At 48.1% G+C, this 18,376-nt stretch overlaps 1 protein-coding gene across 5 annotated transcripts in view; it reads right to left on the bottom strand.

Moving 5' to 3' along the window:
- yki (Transcriptional coactivator yki) overlaps window positions 1-18,376 on the bottom strand; it is a 204,147-nt gene that overhangs the window by 73,736 nt on the left and 112,035 nt on the right. Inside the window, exon 2 of one of the 5 annotated variants that reach the window (XM_071673502.1) lies at window positions 8,593-8,628. The exons of the other annotated variants lie outside the window; for them this stretch is intronic. Within the exon in view, the coding sequence (XP_071529603.1) occupies window positions 8,593-8,628 (36 nt within the window). The remainder of the gene's footprint in view (window positions 1-8,592; window positions 8,629-18,376) is intronic. 5 annotated transcript variants of the gene reach the window in all.

Raw genomic sequence — 18,376 nt, 5'->3', positions numbered from 1 at the left:
TAAGCAATGAACATCTGGAGACTCCATAAGCAGCGTCTGGCTAGATAAATACAGGACGTCCGTCCGTTCGATAAGGAGCAAAAATGTTTCGTAAATTTTGCCGTTCCGAGTTTGGCGAATTACGAGGCAAAGGCTGAAGGTAGTGAAGTCTGAAGAATAACGTCAAGTCCACCAAAATGTTTCCCTGGTGTACGAATGACAATAATGGAGGGTGGCTGGGGGCTCTACCTAGCCCGCCATACTGTTTATAAGAGCTGTGTTATATATGGCACTTTATCACGAACGCACGCATTCAACGCTCACACATGGAAAAGGAAAATCTGCTGCTGATGTCACCAGAATAGACCACATATGTATGTCTGTGTTTGAGGCTTAAAGAGCTTCACATTAAACATCTCCGTGATCCAGTGTAAATATCACTTGAAAATTTGACTGTGTGGCGTATATTTTCTCCCTTAAGAGAAAAAATAATCATAGTAGATGCGGACTTATCCACCGATTTTTGAGGTGGCTCCGCAGACGACCGAATCGAAAAGCATCAGAGAACGGAGGAGGCCAGCGGCGGCCATACTGGAGAGAGGTAATCACGTCTGGCAGGGGGGGAAGGCACGAGAGAGACGAGTCTAACACGTCCAACTCTTCACACCTAAACCTGCTGGCAGCAATGGAGTCGACGGCCGTGTGTGTTTATAGATATATAAACCAAATTCAAACGAAAACACTGAAAGCATCGGCCGCTTCCACTGGTCCTGACTGGCCGCTGAGCGTGAGTCAGTGTTTAATGAGCCAATAAACACCCGCAAGATCGATGACTCTAATGCCCTTCCGAGGGCGTCCCTCCCTTGACCAACACAGCAAGACATTAACCTTCCCAGAGAGGGTTAATCTCGCTGTGCCCACCGACTGCACCCCAGCCAGACCCAGGCTACTGGGAGGAGGAAGACACCGCCATCCAAGATCGAACCAGCCCATGTCTTGGCTATCGTAGAGGATATTGGTGAACGATAGCTCTTTCCCCACAGTAGACGGCAAATCCCCCAATCATTATCAATGATAAAGCTCTGAGACCCAGTGCCCATGAACCTCGAAGGTGGTGTTGTCTTGGGAATAATGCTGAAGAGAAGTCTGGCTTCCATCTCGGACGACCCCAACATCTAACACTCCAAATACAAGCACCAGGAGAAATGACATGAGACTTTTCTTATAATAAATGTAATTTATGTTTTGCGAGCGATTGGGTATAATCCGTGTGTCGGGGGTCGATGCTTCACACTCCCAATCACCCTCATTTATCTCATTAGTTATTCTAATTATGTGTATAATGTATTTCCCCTCTATTTTCTCCACCACAACTTCCGGTTTCCTCCACACCTGTGTCACGACCGGAAGTCACGGCCCACCAAACACTACCACAACATCCTACCACAACCACACACTTCCACTACCACATCCTACCACAATCAAACGCAACCCCCCACACTAACACCACGACCATACACTCAATCCTACGACCACAACCATAGACCCATTCCTTCGGCATCCAGACCCACACCACCACCTCGCCGTCGCCTGCCACCGACTCCTGAAGGTGTAGTCCCTCTGGCGGGTCCTGGAGTGTAGAGGAAAACTGGTGTGGCCAGCGAGGGCCGCCCACCTGCCTCCCTGACCACATCCTGTCCCAGTTTCCTTGAGGGCCACACCTGCAGGCCACACTAACCCACTCCCAGCCGACCACACTTCTCCCTGCTCACACACACACACACACACACACGCGCGCACGGACCCACAGTTAACTGTGTGGAAGACCTGGTACCTCCGGAAAACCTGGTATCAGCTGAAAGACCTAGTACCTGCTGAGAAACAAGTTATCTGCTAAAAGACATGGTACATGAAATACCTGGTATCTGCTGAACGACCTAGTACCTTCTGAAAGATCTGGTATCTACTCAAAGACCTGTCACTGGCTGAAAGACCTGGTATATTCTGAAAGATCTGGTACTTCCTGAAAGACCTGGTATATTCTGAAAGACCTGGTACCGGCTGAAAGGCCTGGTATATAATGACTCATTTTGCACGGTGGCCCATCAGCACAGAAAACATGGTAACTGTACCAGGTAGCGTGATACTGTAACTGCCATGACACATCTCCAGGTTACAGGTTCATACATCCTATATTACTGTATACGTGCATCCGATATTACTGTATATGTATATCCTATATTACTGTATATGTACATCCTATATTACTGTATATGTATATCCTATATTACTGTGTATGTACATCCTATATTACCTACATTTGTACTATACCAACGTTGTTAACGCTGTCATCTCCCCCCCCCCTTATTCCCCCAACGAGACGAAGACGCCTCTGGTTGGGCCCACATGTCCCCCACCCATGCCCATGTCCTGTACCCACACCAAGCTGGCCCCCACCAACCCCCCCCCCCCCAGCCATGCACCCCTCACACACACACACACACACACACACACACACACACACACACACACACACAAACCGCCAGGGAGATGCCTCGTCTCTTTATACTTCGACAAAAACCGAGTTCTGAAACTATACTATACCACCACAGCGGGAAGAGCTGCCCATCTACGTCAACCCCCACGTCAGCAATACCCAGGTCAATTCCACCAACCCACGTCAGCCCCAGCACAAATGCAAAAGGCGCTACTAACCCACATCAACGCCCCCACCACAGCAGCAGGGGCAGCAAGTTAACCCCCTCCCCCCCGACAACCACACGCTAACCCTGGTCATTCCCACCACCCCCACGGCAGGAGCCGTCAAACCACGTCAACCCCCTAACCCCCACCACGTCAACCCCTACCCACAGCAACAGTAATGGAAGGGCAAGCTGGGTTCTCCTGGGCCTGGAAACAATAGGTGAAAACTTGAGCAAATCCGGTTTGAGTTAAGGGTACCGGGGAGGGGAGGGGAGGGGAGAGGGAGGGGAGGGGAGGGGAGGGAGGCAAGCAGAACCACTCCTGCTGAAGCTGAGGGGAGGGGAGGGGATGAGGGGAGGGGAGGGTGGGGAGTGGGCGGGCACCTGCTGGCCCGCGGCTGTGGGAGTGGCTACACCCACACCACCCAACGCTGACACCACATTCCTGATTCCTGAACACAAACGGAATAATAATAATAATAATAATAATAATAATAATAATAATAATAGTGATAATAAATTCACTATCATCATTATTATTATTATTATTATCATTATTATTATCATTATCATCATTGTAAGCCTCCAGCCCATCTCAAGGCGTCCAGTGTTGAGTCTGTTGACGTCCACATGACCCAGGTGGCCACAGCGCCCCTCACTCCACGTCTGGGGACACTGGAGGCCCTCACAGTGAGGCCCTCACACTCACCACACCTCATGTCAGGCTCCTCACTCCACCTACATCCACCCCAGTGTTCACCTACCTCACCGTCTGGTCAAGGGGCACCACTCTAACCCCGCATCTCTAGCGATTGTATCAACACAATTTATCAAATCCTTCCGTGGGTGGCCGTTATCATAAATAAATTGCTTATATATTTCGTTATAAAAAAAAAATGTAATATCGTTCGAGGACGCAACAGCGTGATAGCCACGGTACGGCAGCGAATGTTCGTAGCTTTATACCGAAAAAAAATCAAATTAAGACTAAATATTTACACGATATAAAAAAAATCAAATTAAGACTAAATATTTACACAACGTGATATAAAAAAAGAAAGATTATAGAAATGATCGAATCTTTATTCCAAATTTTCTGCGACGGCAAAAAAATAAAAAATCAAATAAAAAAATAAATACTGAATGCTAGGAGTGTCTATACTTAACAGGTCATCAAAACCAAACTTAACAATTTTCAGAACGTATTCCCTGCGTGTCGTAGAAGGCGACTAAAAGGGGAGGGAGCGGGTGGCTGGAAATCCTCCCCTCTCGTTTTTTTCAATTTTCCAAAAGAAGGAACAGAGAAGGGGGCCAGGTGAGGATGTTCCCTCAAAGGCCCATTCCTCTGTTCTTAACGCTACCTCGCTGACGTGGGAAATGGCGAATAGTACGAAAGAAAGAAAGATTAATACGCCCACATAAAGAGTAGCTTGTATACCTTAGAAAACCCCGGGAATAAATGATATCCGGAGGACGGGTTAAACCATCTGTGTTGTGTGTGGGTATGGTATGCTGTACAGGGTCGGCCCCGGCCATGTTGGTCGCTGGCTAAATTAACGAACTTTCCTTAATGGTAATAAACATTGCGCGCTGACTCAATGAAAGAATGAAGAGAGATTGTATGTCTTTTCTTATCAAGAAGATAACCAGTTCCACCCAAAAACGTGGAAAAAGAGAAAGAAAACCCAACCAATATTTTCTTTTCAGTCATAAACATGACCTGACTTGTTCCCCAGGAGAAATCGGCCGACCCAGCAGTGAACCAGCACGAAACTCCCCCAGTAACGGTTCCCACCCAGCCAACATTTTCCCCGACTCCCACTTTAAAGTATACTACTGTCAGCAAACTTTTCCCCGACTCACCACTCTGAGTACACCCCTCCTACCGAACGTTTTCCCCGACTCACCTTTCTGAGTACATCCTTGCTACCGAACGTTTTCCCCGACTCACGTCTCTGAGTACACCCCTGCCAGCGAACGTTTTCCCCGACTCACCTCTCTGAGTACACCCCTGTCAGCGAACGTTTTCCCCGACTCACCTCTCTGAGTACACCCCTGCCAACGAACGTTTTCCCCGACTCACCGTTCTGAGTACACCCCTGCCAGCGAACGTTTTCCCCGACTCACCCACCGCTGCTCTTGATATAAACCCACTAGCGGCCCAGCGGGTCAACAGCATTCCTCTAAACTAAGTCGGCCAGGGAGTGAAAGCTTAAAACGACTGACAGACACATATTTCTGTGGTCACTACCATTACCAACACACGTTTGTGCGTTACCGTACCATACATACCATAGCGCTACCATGATCCCGGCCCTCCCAACACCATACCCAGCTCCTTCTACGGGCACCGTAAGGTCGACCGTTCCTACAACGCGGTGTGCTTTAACCATAACCAACCCCCTCCAACCACCCATCACCATGATCTAGCCACGGTGGGGGACATTTAAACTACACCTGACGCAAGCACCGGGCGTCAGCAGTGAAGTGGTCAGCGTCGCTGACGATGAACCCACGCGATCAAACATATACCAGCGATCAAACATATACCAGCGATCAAACATATACCAGCGATCAAACATATACCAGCGATCAAACATATACCAGCGATCAAACATATACCAGCGATCAAACATATACCAGCGATCAAACATGTTCTAGCGATCAAGCATGTACCAGCGATCAAACAAGCACCAGCGATCAAACATGTTCTAGCGATCAAGCATGTACCAGCGATCAAACATGTACCAGCGATCAAACATGTTCTAGCGATCAAGCATGTACCAGCGATCAAACATGTACCAGCGATCAAACATATACCAGCGATCAAACATGCACCAGCGATCAAACATGCACCAGCGATCAAACATGCACCAGCGATCAAACATGCACCAGCGATCAAACATATACCAGCGATCAAACATGCACCAGCGATGAAACACGCACCAGCGATCAAACATGCACCAGCGATCAAACATGTACCAGCGATCAAACATGTTCTAGCGATCAAGCATGTACCAGCGATCAAACATATACCAGCGATCAAACATATACCAGCGATCAAACATATACCAGCGATCAAACATATACCAGCGATCAAACATATACCAGCGATCAAACATATACCAGCGATCAAACATGTACCAGCGATCAAACATGTACCAGCGATCAAACATATACCAGCGATCAAACATGTTCTAGCGATCAAGCATGTACCAGCGATCAAACATGTACCAGCGATCAAACATATACCAGCGATCAAACGTACCAGCGATCAAACATATACCAGCGATCAAACATATACCAGCGATCAAACATATACCAGCGATCAAACATATACCAGCGATCAAACATATACCAGCGATCAAACATGTACCAGCGATCAAACATGTTCTAGCGATCAAGCATGTACCAGCGATCAAACATATACCAGCGATCAAACAAGCACCAGCGATCAAACATGTTCTAGCGATCAAGCATGTACCAGCGATCAAACATGTACCAGCGATGAAACATGCACAAGCGATGAAACATGTACCAGCGATCAAACATGTTCTAGCGATCAAGCATGTACCAGCGATCAAACATGTACCAGCGATGAAACATGCACAAGCGATGAAACATGTACCAGCGATGAAACATGTACCAGCGATGAAACATGTACCAGCGATCAAACATGTACAGCGATGAAACATGCACAAGCGATGAAACATGTACCAGCGATCAAACATGCACCAGCGATCAAACATGTACCAGCGATGAAACATGTACCAGCAATGAAACATGTACCAGCAATGAAACATGTACCAGCGATGAAACATGTACCAGCAATGAAACATGTACCAGCGATGAAACATGTACCAGCGATGAAACATGCACAAGCGATGAAACATGTACCAGCGATGAAACATGTACCAGCGATGAAACATGTACCAGCGATCAAACATGTACAGCGATGAAACATGTACCAGCGATGAAACATGTACCAGCGATGAAACATGCACCAGCGATCAAACATGTACCAGCGATCAAACAAGCACCAGCGATCAAACATGTTCTAGCGATCAAGCATGTACCAGCGATCAAACATGTTCTAGCGATCAAGCATGTACCAGCGATCAAACGTACCAGCGATCAAACATGTACCAGCGATGAAACATGCACAAGCGATGAAACATGTACCAGCGATCAAACATGTTCTAGCGATCAAGCATGTACCAGCGATCAAACATGCACCAGCGATCAAACATGCGCCAGCGATCAAACATGTACCAGCGATCAAACGTACCAGCGATCAAACATGTTCTAGCGATCAAGCATGTACCAGCGATCAAACATGCACCAGCGATAAAACATGCACCAGCGATCAAACAAGCACCAGCGATCAAACATATACCAGCGATCAAACATGCACCAGCGATCAAACATATACCAGCGATCAAACATATACCAGCGATCAAACATATACCAGCGATCAAACATGCGCCAGCGATCAAACATGTACCAGCGATGAAACATGTACCAGCGATCAAACATGCACCAGCGATCAAACATGCACCAGCGATCAAACATGCACCAGCGATCAAACATGTACCAGCGATGAAACATGTACCAGCGATCAAACATGCACCAGCGATCAAACATATACCAGCGATCAAACATATACCAGCGATCAAACATGTTCTAGCGATCAAGCATGTACCAGCGATCAAACATGTACCAGCGATCAAACATGTACCAGCGATCAAACATGCACCAGCGATGAAACACGCACCAGCGATCAAACATGCACCAGCGATCAAACATGTACCAGCGATCAAACATGTTCTAGCGATCAAGCATGTACCAGCGATCAAACATGCACCAGCGATCAAACATGTACCAGCGATCAAACATGTTCTAGCGATCAAGCATGTACCAGCGATCAAAGATGTATCAGCAATCAAACATGTACCAGCGATGAAACATGCACCAGCGATAAAACATGCACCAGCGATAAAACATGCACCAGCGTTGAAACATGTACCAGCGATGAAACATGTACCAGCAATGAAACATGTACCAGCGGTCAAACATGAACCAGCGATGAAACATGTACCAGCGATGAAACATGTACCAGCGATGAAACATGCACCAGCAATCAAACATTTACCGGCGATCAAACATGCACCAGCGATCAAACATGCGCCAGCGGTCAAACATGTACCAGCGATCAAACATATACCAGCGATCAAACATGCACCAGCGATGAAACATGCGCCAGCGATCAAACATGTACCAGCGATGAAACATGCACAAGCGATGAAACATGTACCAGCGATCAAACATGCACCAGCGATCAAACATGTTCCAGCGATCAAACATGTTCCAGCGATCAAACATGCGCCAGCGATCAAATATGTACCAGCGATCAAACATGCACCAGCGATCAAACATGCACCAGCGATCAAACATGTACCAGCGATCAAACGTACCAGCGATCAAACAAGTTTTACACGATCGTTGGCAGAGATGATCGTTCCGATCACTTAAGAAACTGGACTTTGACAGATGCAAATGATCAAGCAGGTGTTAAAAGGTAAACAGGTGGTGTGGGGAACGTCACCCAACGGACACTCAAGCAGCGACCAGCAGGTGTAATAGCCATGACAGGTGTTGATATAACAACAGACGTGTGTGAGATGACAGGTGTGGAGATCAAAAGTGGGTAAACACAAGGACGTGGTTATGACAGGCATCGTGACAGGTGTCAAAAGAACGAACAGGTGTGGTCGGGATGACAGGTGTCAGTGAAGGATCAAGACAAAAGATGCAGGACTGTGACCTGTGGTGAATGTGGTGGTGGAGGTGTGGTGGTGGTGTGTGGTGGTGAGATCAACCCAAGGTAAGAACACACGGAAGGTTATATAACCTGTGTGGCGGAAGGTGAGGCGCTCCTTGAAAACTACTGCAAGAGAAAACGGCACATGAGCTCAGCAGACCGACCATCTGGGGGAGAGGGGGGGGGATATATGTGGGGGGAAGGGGAGGGGGGAAGATGGAACACGGGAGGTGAACACGGAAGGTGGGAAGGTAACTCGGGAGGTGGGGAAGGAAGAGAACGGAAGGTGAAAACAGAAGGGGAAGTGTGGGGGGTGAAAACGGAAGGTGGGGAACAAAACGAAAAGTGTGGGGGAAAGAAAACGTGAAGTGGGGGGAAGCATACGAGAACTGGGAAGTAACACGGTATATGCAAACAGGAGGGGGAGAAAACAAGAGAAAACGGGAGGCAGATGAACAAAACAAAACTAAAAAAATGGTGTTTAAGTAACAAGAGTTAAGGATATACCACGGAGTATGAGGAGTTTGAAGAATGAGAAAGAGAAGAATGAAAAGAAATGAGAGGAAGGAAAAACAGATACGACATAAGGCGGAAGGCAAGGGGCAAGGCACATGGCGAGGAGACAATAATAAACATGTATCGCCTTGGGCAGTATACATACACACACACACACACACATATATATATATATATATATATATATATATATATATATATATATATATATATATATATTGTGCAACATGGTTCATTAGCTGATTGTAAGACACATTTACATCATCAGTAAGACACAAAGTATATATATATACATTACAAAATACTACTTGAAATATGTAAGTTTTTCCAGGTCATAATACATGGTACATAATACACACAATACAGAAATATCACACTTAAGATGGTATTTCAAACTAGGTTTTTTTATACACAGAATACTTACTGTTCAATCTAGACGTCATATATATATATATATATATATATATATATATATATATATATATATATATATATATATATATATATATACATATATATATATATATATATATATATATATATATATATATATATATATATATATATATATATGGCATACACATCATGCGCAAACACATCTTACATATGTACAACACACCGGGATTCGAAGGCACGTCCTCATCTCTATAACCAGGCTGGGTCGTGTTTCCTCTCCTGCCTGATCAAGGATGTTGTTTGTTCCTGTCGCCCACAACTACAACCCAGCCAGGTTGACCATTAACAACCCCAGGACTACAACCATTGCCCTCTTTTATCATCAACAACCACATTCAGTCCAGTGAGTAGAGCTGCTGAAGGAAATACGAAGGAATATGAACGCCAGGCGCTCACGTCTGGCCAACCTTGCACCAGCAAACGTATGGAATCGTAAATAATAATACTAATAATAATAATAATAATAATAATAATAATAATAATAATAATAATAAGGAACCATTCTGGCCTACCTCCTACAACGACCACTCACAACCACAACAACCCACGACCGGAACTACCAACATCCACCCTTAACAACCACCACACACGTCCTAACCACAACCAGCCAACAGCATCTCTAAAGATAGGGAATGGCATCCAACATCTGCCACTCAACCATCACAACACCTTGCCCCTGCCCACAACCACCAGGGACCAACCATAACCCATTCACAACCACATCCACCAAACGCACATCATTATCACGTGCACATCAGATGGTGCCAGAGGAAGGAACCCACAGTGCCACCCGCCTCCTCATCACACTTAAAAAAAATTGTAATATTCATGTATAAAATAATCTTGAACTTCCTCTATACATCCCAATTATCCCAGACCAACACAAAATCCATTTAAATATCCAAAATATCTTCATGGCTTATACATTTACACAGTTTTCCTAAGTATATTCAAAATTTCAAAACTGTTTGGAAAACATTAAAGTCGCAAGAAATAATCGCATAATTTGGTTAAATAATTACTGTTGCCACGACAATTTTTCCCAGAGGCAAATCTGGTGGTTGGGTTGGGTGGGGTGGGGGTGGGGTGTGGGGGGTGAAGCCGTGTAACCCGACTGTGGCATTACTCAGTGTGACGTCAATAAGATTCCCGGACGAAGAAGCACTAACGCGTAAATCTTTCATGCCCCCGCTAGGATAAGGTTATGCTTAAATACACTTAAATGACCAGGATTTCTAATATTTTTTTTGGCCCAAGTTACCTTACCACCACTTTAACTCTCGGTGCTCATAAATTACGATTATCTTAACAACTCGTGAAAGCAACGAGAGCAGAACACTCAAAGAAACGCATATTTTTCATCCGCTCTCGAACGCACGGAAACCTCATCAGCTGATCCGTGACGTCAACAGCGCTTACCAACTGGCTAGCCAATCACCGCGTTCCTCTGACGTCACCAGTGAGATCAAGGACCCCGATACAACCATTTTACTGCTGATACATGCTATATTTAGCGTTATTTTTAGGCTCCTTACGTGAAATATAAACGCGGAAGTATAAATGAAAAATAATTATACAAAACATGACCTAGAGAGTAAGGTAGTAAATGGCAATGATGACGTGAGGTGAGGGATGACGGAATTGTGATGACATGTGTGGCCCGGGGTGACTAGTGCGGCCCCGGACGATACATGTGGCCCGGGATGAATAGCGTGTCCCGGGATGATGAATGTGGCCCAGGGAAGAACAGTGTGTGGCCCGGGACGACAAGTGTGGTATGGGATGACAACTGTGACCCGGGATGACACGTGTGGCCTGGGATGACGAGCGTGGCCCGGGCCACCTTGACCCACATGAAGAGTGAGTGGGAGCAGGCCAGGGCGGGCTGCCAGACCTCATGTCTCCCCAGCCCTACCCTACTTCCTCTATGACCCTGCCTTCCACCCCCCCCCCCCCTAAGCTCTCTTTCCTCATGCTGCTAAGGAAAGGGGCTTCCCCCCCCCCCCCCAATACCCATCCCGATGCCCACCCACCCCAATACCCATCCCGATGCCCCCTCAGTACCAATCCCGATATCCCTAGTACCAACCTCGATGCCCCTACCCCAGTACCAAATCCGATGCCACCATCTACCATCACTACATCAGTTACCAACCCACAACCACTACGTAAACCCCATCACAAGCCATCACAGTTTCCCCATCCCCCACTCCATCCTGCGTCGTAGCATACAGTCTACGCCCTACAGAGCTGGGTGTAGTCTACCACCAGCACCCGGGTGTACTCTACAGCCTCGAGAGGTGGGTGTAGAGGGCAAGTGTGCCGTGCACCTGCTGGCGTGATCAGCCACAGAGGGCGTAACAATGTCCTCCAAACATCTGTGAGGTGGGCGCGCCCACCGTGGGCAAGGCCCAGCGCCCGCCCACACATGCCACCCACCCACTCTCACACGAACACGGCAATAAATATAAAAACCAACTTTATGTCTACAATAAATAAAGGGTATATTTGCTCCTTTCCCCCCATAAATTCTCTAATTTGTACAAAACCCAACCTTATGTCTATTACATACAAAGGTTATAATAACTCCTTCACCCACCCACAACCCCCCCTCCCCCTAAATTCTTCTAAGAGCGTCACTCTCACGCACCAGCCTTAAAAACTGAGCCATAAAAGCCTAACAGGTGTGAAAGTCGAGGACATTTTCTGCCAACCCTTTGAGCACGACGGTACGTCCATCTGAGCACGACGGTACGTCCATCTGAGCACGACGGTACGTCCCTTTGAGCACGACGTTACGTCCATCTGAGCACGACGGTACGTCCATGTGAGCACGACGGTACGATGTACCTCCTCTTATCTCCCACATGTACCACGGCTGGGGTGGCCAGCTGTAGCAGCCTGGCACTGTGGTGGAGGAGATCAACAACCGCCTCCATCACAACCTCCAACACTCCTTTCACAACCAACCCATCCTAACCACAACAACAACATACCATGCCTATAACCATGGCCAGGACTCCTTGCCATACTTCCAGGCTCCCGATAAGGGAGGAAAAAACACTGGAGTGGCAGCTTATTACGGGCCGCCATCACGCACAACGGAAATGTCTGGGCTGTTCCCGTCTAACACATCCCTACCGAAGGCAACTGGCCGGCAGCGCACTGGCCCAACTCTGACGACCCCAACTGGGAAACATGACGACCGTCGTCCCTACCAGGCCAGCAGGGAGAGAGATCAACAAAAACGAACAGCCAAATCCCCCCCATCCCAACCCGGTACACAAGAACTAATTCATCAAACACATGGGCTAATCAACCTCCTGCGATGCGGGCACTTTTACTCCTACCTGGGGAAATATGACACGCCTTTGGGGGAATGGCTACGAGCCAGAGAGGAAATGATGAGTATCATCATATCTCGACGATACATCCAGGCCTTCGAGAAAAAAAAACCGTGGCTCAACGAAAATGACTACAGGGCTTGAGAGTGTGATGCAACGTAACCTATGAGAAATGCTAGGGGGGGTGTGGCGGCCACCACGGGAAATATATATATATACATACCCTCAGCCGACGAAAAATTCTGGAGGCGCACGAGTCAGTGTGTCCATACACTTGAGCCTACGTACCTCCAGATCGGGCGACCCCAAAACTGGAGGTGTGTATGGACAACCAGAGCCCCATATTGAGGGTTCATCCCTGGCCCCACCCAACGCCCAAATATCGACACCAAGAAACGCCCAGCCCATACATCGGGGGCAGCCCCCAACCCACCCCCCATGCCCCGTACCGGTAAATCCGTGCGCCATTCAACCCAGCACTCAAGACCCATGGACATCCACGGTCTATACCCTGAGCACTTCACGAAGACACAAGACACGCGCTGAGGATGGGCCACTGCGACAGAAGGGCCCCACCGTAGGTCATCACCCAGAGGGAAACAAGCTAATGGAGTGTGTGTGTGTGTGTGTGTGTGTGTGTGTGTGTGTGTGTGTGTGTGTGTGTGTCAGAGAGACACCTACAAGTCGACACTGTACCGATTTCCGTGGCAACCGATCCACACCAAGAGGGGCGCTGAGGAGGAGGAGGAGGAGGAGGAGGAGGAGGAGGAGGAGGAGGAGGAGGAGGAGGAGGAGGAGAGGGCCAGCAGTCTTATGGCGAATATCAGAATCGTATCTGCGGATCCTAATACGAAGCTAAGTCTTCACAACCCAGATCACCGAACAGTAATGCGATCCTAAAGTGTGAACACCACACCTGAAGAAGAACACACACACACACACACACACACACACACACACACACACACACACACACACTCGAGATGGTCCTGAAATAAGCCCAATAAACTGGTGCCTGACTGAAGGTGCAGAAGAACAATGATGGACCGAGGGAGACCAACCTACCCACCACACAGATGGGGTGACATGTCTGCAGCCTCCCAGGTTCTGTGGAATGACTTTCATGACGTCCACGAGGAAGGGGTTCTCCATGATGCGTGCATGATGGACAGGGTGACCAGAGGTCATGACACGAAGCCAGGGGGAGGAGTTTGTCAAGAGATGACGGCAGAGAAGTTGTGGTTCACTGGAAGACTGGCGCATGGCTCGAACACACCCAGGAATAAAAGTGTGAGTGTAGGCAGCTGTGTACTGTATGTTTAAAAACCTAATTGATGGGAGAAAATGCTCGAGAGATGGAGCCCCACGAGTGAAGACAGGATGACACACACACACACACACACACACACACACACACACACACACACACACAAGACACGGAGCCCCACGAGTGTAGAACTCCCTCCCTGTACTGTACAAATAGGTATTCACACAACCTACTCCGGAACCAGCTTAATTATTCTTTTTTAATCATTCATTTCACCTTCGCGTGCCAAACTAAGCTGCTCTCAGTTCTTGAAAGCAATCATTACTGACAAAGAAAATAATAGTCGTATTCCCATCAAAAATGATCATTTCCAATCAGCTTCGCCTCTAATCATAATGGCAGTACCTCTAATCATACAGCCACACTCTCTAATCACTACATCACTATGGAAATATCCCTCATTGCAGTAACTAACATTAGCGTCTTCATTAGTGTAAAAAAATTATTATGATAATCGCTACAGCACCACCTGTGATGATCTGTGTGTGTGTGTGTGTGTGTGTGTGTGTGTGTGTGTGTGTGTGTGTGTGTGTGTGTGCCGGGGAGGGAGGTGCTAGCTCCCCTCCTCCCTCCTCCCCACACACAACCCGGCTGGAGCAGAGAGCGTTGAGGCCCAGCGTGTCATTAATCGTGATCAGGTGGAGTGCGTCTCCTCACTACGGAACGCTGCACGTAGCGCACCCCGCCTCCTAGTACGCTCGGGGCCCTCCTCCCGCCCCGCCGCCGCCCACTAAGCATCTATCTATCCGTCTAACCTATCTATCTACCTTGTCTGTCTGTCTATCTATCTACAGGGAGTGTATCATGCAGCGGCCAACTCCCTCAAGACCGTTCTTACCCCCCCACCCACCTCTCTCCTTACCCCCGTCTAGTTAGAGGGTGTAGGGGGAGGGGGGGGGGGTAGGGAGGAGGTAACAAAGTCCTCCACACCGGAACTGGCAAGGCCGCCAGCACCCCCACCCCCCCTTCCCCTACCCACCCCTGTTGTGTCTACTGCCTACTGGCACACATCGCATCCCTACCTACATGTGTGCGTGCGAGGGACACGCGCACACACCCTGGATCTCTCCATGACACTTGGCGATAAAGAAAAAAAAAAAGCTGCAGTATACCCACCCCGCCACCGTCATGGCCAGACACCAAAGATCCCTCGTCCCCCGGGGTACAGTTCGACACTACAGCGACATCTAAACACAAATGTTTATATACAGACGCCTATTCTATTCCCCCACCTCGTCTATACTGTGTACAACTTTTCTATATCGTCAAGCCTCTGGTTGTGCTGTTAATTCAAGTAACTGTTAATCAACATCATTTATGAATAAGCTGACGTGTACACACACACACACACACACACACACACACACACACACACACACACACACACTACAGCCTAAGTCACGTACCCATTCATCAACCAGCCCCGAGGGGAGAATGAACACACCTGAGCTGGGTGTGGGCCAACTGCCGAGCCCAAAATTCGAACCCATGAGGGTCCGGCCCCATGGCGCGCCCGTGTTGACTCATGGTGTATGTGTGTGTGTGTGTGTGCCCCCTTCCCTTCCCCCAGCCCAGCTAACACCCCTCCCTCTTCCTCCTAAGCCAACATCCCCTCCCCTCCCCCTTCCTCCAGGTCAACTACCAGCCCCCTCCCCTAGACCAGGTAACACCACTCGCCTCCCCCCGGGGGTGGTGGACGTGGGAAAGCTCAACAACACGGGTGCAGCCAGCCACCAGCCAACCAGCCAGCCAGCCTGCCAGCCACGGGGGAGCCGCAGGTCTTGCTGGGGAACACTTGCCCCACCCTCACCTGGGGCTGGGGGGGGCACAGGAACAAACCAAAGGGGGCATGGGGGTAACGGAGGGCTAGGGGTAACGGAGGACATGGAATAACGGAGGGCAGGGGGTAACGGAGGGCTAGGGGTAACGAAGGGCATGGGATAACGGAGGGCAGGGGGTAACGGAGGGCAAGGGGTAACTTAGGGCAGGGGGTAACGGAGGGCAGGGGGTACATTAACAGAGCACCCTTACTTGGCATTCTCAACGGGCGATGCCTCACCCTCTCAACTCTCAACTCTCTCTCTCTCTCTCTCTCTCTCTCTCTCTCTCTCTCTCTCTCTCTCTCTCTCTCTCTCTCTCTCTCTCTCTCTCGCCCGTGGTAACTCCTTCCCCTCAGGCCGCTGTTCCTCTGATACGCCAGGCTCGGCAGTTCCCGGGTCCGGTGGCGTTCAATTTCGCACTCGAGGGAAGTTTTTCTCCACCGCCACGACGGCTGAAGTTCAAGTCCTCCCGGGACCGTCGTTGTGGTTCGGGGTCCCACCGCCAGGTCAAATGATTCCCAGAAACCATATGGTAGACTAAAAGATCCCAGGGACAATGTTTATACTAAAAGATCCAAGGGACAATGTTTAGACTAAAGGATCCCAGGGACAATGTTTAGTCTAAAAGATCCCAGGGACAATGTATAATTATACTAAAAGATCCCAGGGACAAAGTTTAGTCTAAAAGATCCCAGGGACAATGTATAATTATACTAAAAGATCCCGGGGACAATGTTTATACTAACAGATCCCGGGGACAATGTGTATAGTATGTACATAGGGTTCAAGGTTGTCATGGCAGGAAGAGTTAATTCTTCCAGGACACGTAAGGTTCACCGTCAGGAGAGGCCAGGCAAGGTTCAATTTTCCAAATCACGCAGTCTTCAAGGTTGGCAAGACAGGCAGGGTTCAAGGTTCTCAGAAGGCAAACACTAAGGTTCTCAAGACGGCTAAGGTTCAAGGCTCCCTGGTCAGCTAAGATTCAAGGCTCCATAATCAGTTAAGGTTCAAGGCTCCATAATCAGTTAAGGTTCAAGGCTACCTGGTCAGCTAAGATTCAAGGCTCCATAATCAGTTAAGGTTCAAGGTTCCCTAGTCAGCTAAGGTTCAAGGCTCCCTGGTCAGCTAAGGCTAAAGGCTCCCTAATCAGTTAAGGTTCAAGGCACTAGTCATGTTCGGGTATCAGGTTTCTAAGGGGGTAATTACGTTCCAATGTAAGGTTCAAGGTTCACACAGACAGCTGGGGAGACACTGGCAAGAGGAAAGTCCGGGAAATGAGGAGTGGGAGTCGAGCGAGGGTACTGAAGCATGGCGATCACCGTGCGAAGAACAGCCAGGCACCCAAGCGTCGGCCCTGCGGTACCCAGCCAGTTTCAACACTTGACATAATATATAATATAACGCTTCTGTTCATTGCATGACCAACGATCATTACAGAATACAATAGCACTATTATTATTTATTATCATTATTATCATTTCTATCATTATCAATATCATTATTATCATTATTATTATCATTATTATTATTATTATTATTAGAAGAAGAAGAAGAAGAAGAAGAAGAAGAAGAAGAAGAGAGAGAGGAGGAGGAGGAGGAGGAAGAAGAAAAGTTTCAAGAATAGAATGTTCTATATTAGCACTGTGCTAAACTGCCCAATCAATCAAACCCTCTTCTTCGCAGGGGAATCTCCAGCTCTTGCGCCCACTCAAAATTGGAAAGTCCCAGGTGGAAAAGAAAATGGGACTGTTAAACCAGATAAAACGACGAGAGGAATTTCCGGCCCAGGACGACATGTTGCTATTATCTACCGGAGAAGTTCACACTTCCCAGGACAAACAAGGGTGGGGGGGAGAGAGGTAACCCTTAGTACCCCTATGACGTGTGAAACTTTCAGTAGCGCACGTGCTCCTTCCTTCATAAGAAAAAAATAATAAGACATCGAACACGACTGTCCTGGGAATTTTACAGTTTCTTTCCTAGGACAGTCACGCGCCTTTTCCTGTCGACCAAAGGAGCAGATGGATATGTCTATATTAACAAGCACTTAAAGGGCAGTGTGGTATTTTTGATTACTTAATTACCTTCAAATGAACAGTGGGTCTGATGGTAGACAGGTCTCTATTCGCAGTGGGTCTGGTGGTAGACAGGTCTCCATCCACAGTGGGTCTGGTGGTAGACAGGCCTCTATCCGCAGTGGGTCTGGTGGTACAGGTCTCTATCCGCAGTGGGTCTGGTGGTAAACTGGTCTCTATCCACAGTGGGTCTGCTGACAGATTGGTCTCGGTCCATTCAGTGGAGAGAGACCAGCCTTTCCAAATCCAGCAAGTCATGATTCCCACCCCCAACATCTTCAACACGTAATTAATCCTCATTCTTCCCACTGCTGGAGGTGATCATTCCCAATCCTT

Source organism: Panulirus ornatus, chromosome 19 (genome assembly GCF_036320965.1).
Source record: "Panulirus ornatus isolate Po-2019 chromosome 19, ASM3632096v1, whole genome shotgun sequence".
Taxonomy (NCBI): domain Eukaryota; kingdom Metazoa; phylum Arthropoda; class Malacostraca; order Decapoda; family Palinuridae; genus Panulirus; species Panulirus ornatus.
This window is presented reverse-complemented; position numbering and strand designations above follow the sequence as displayed.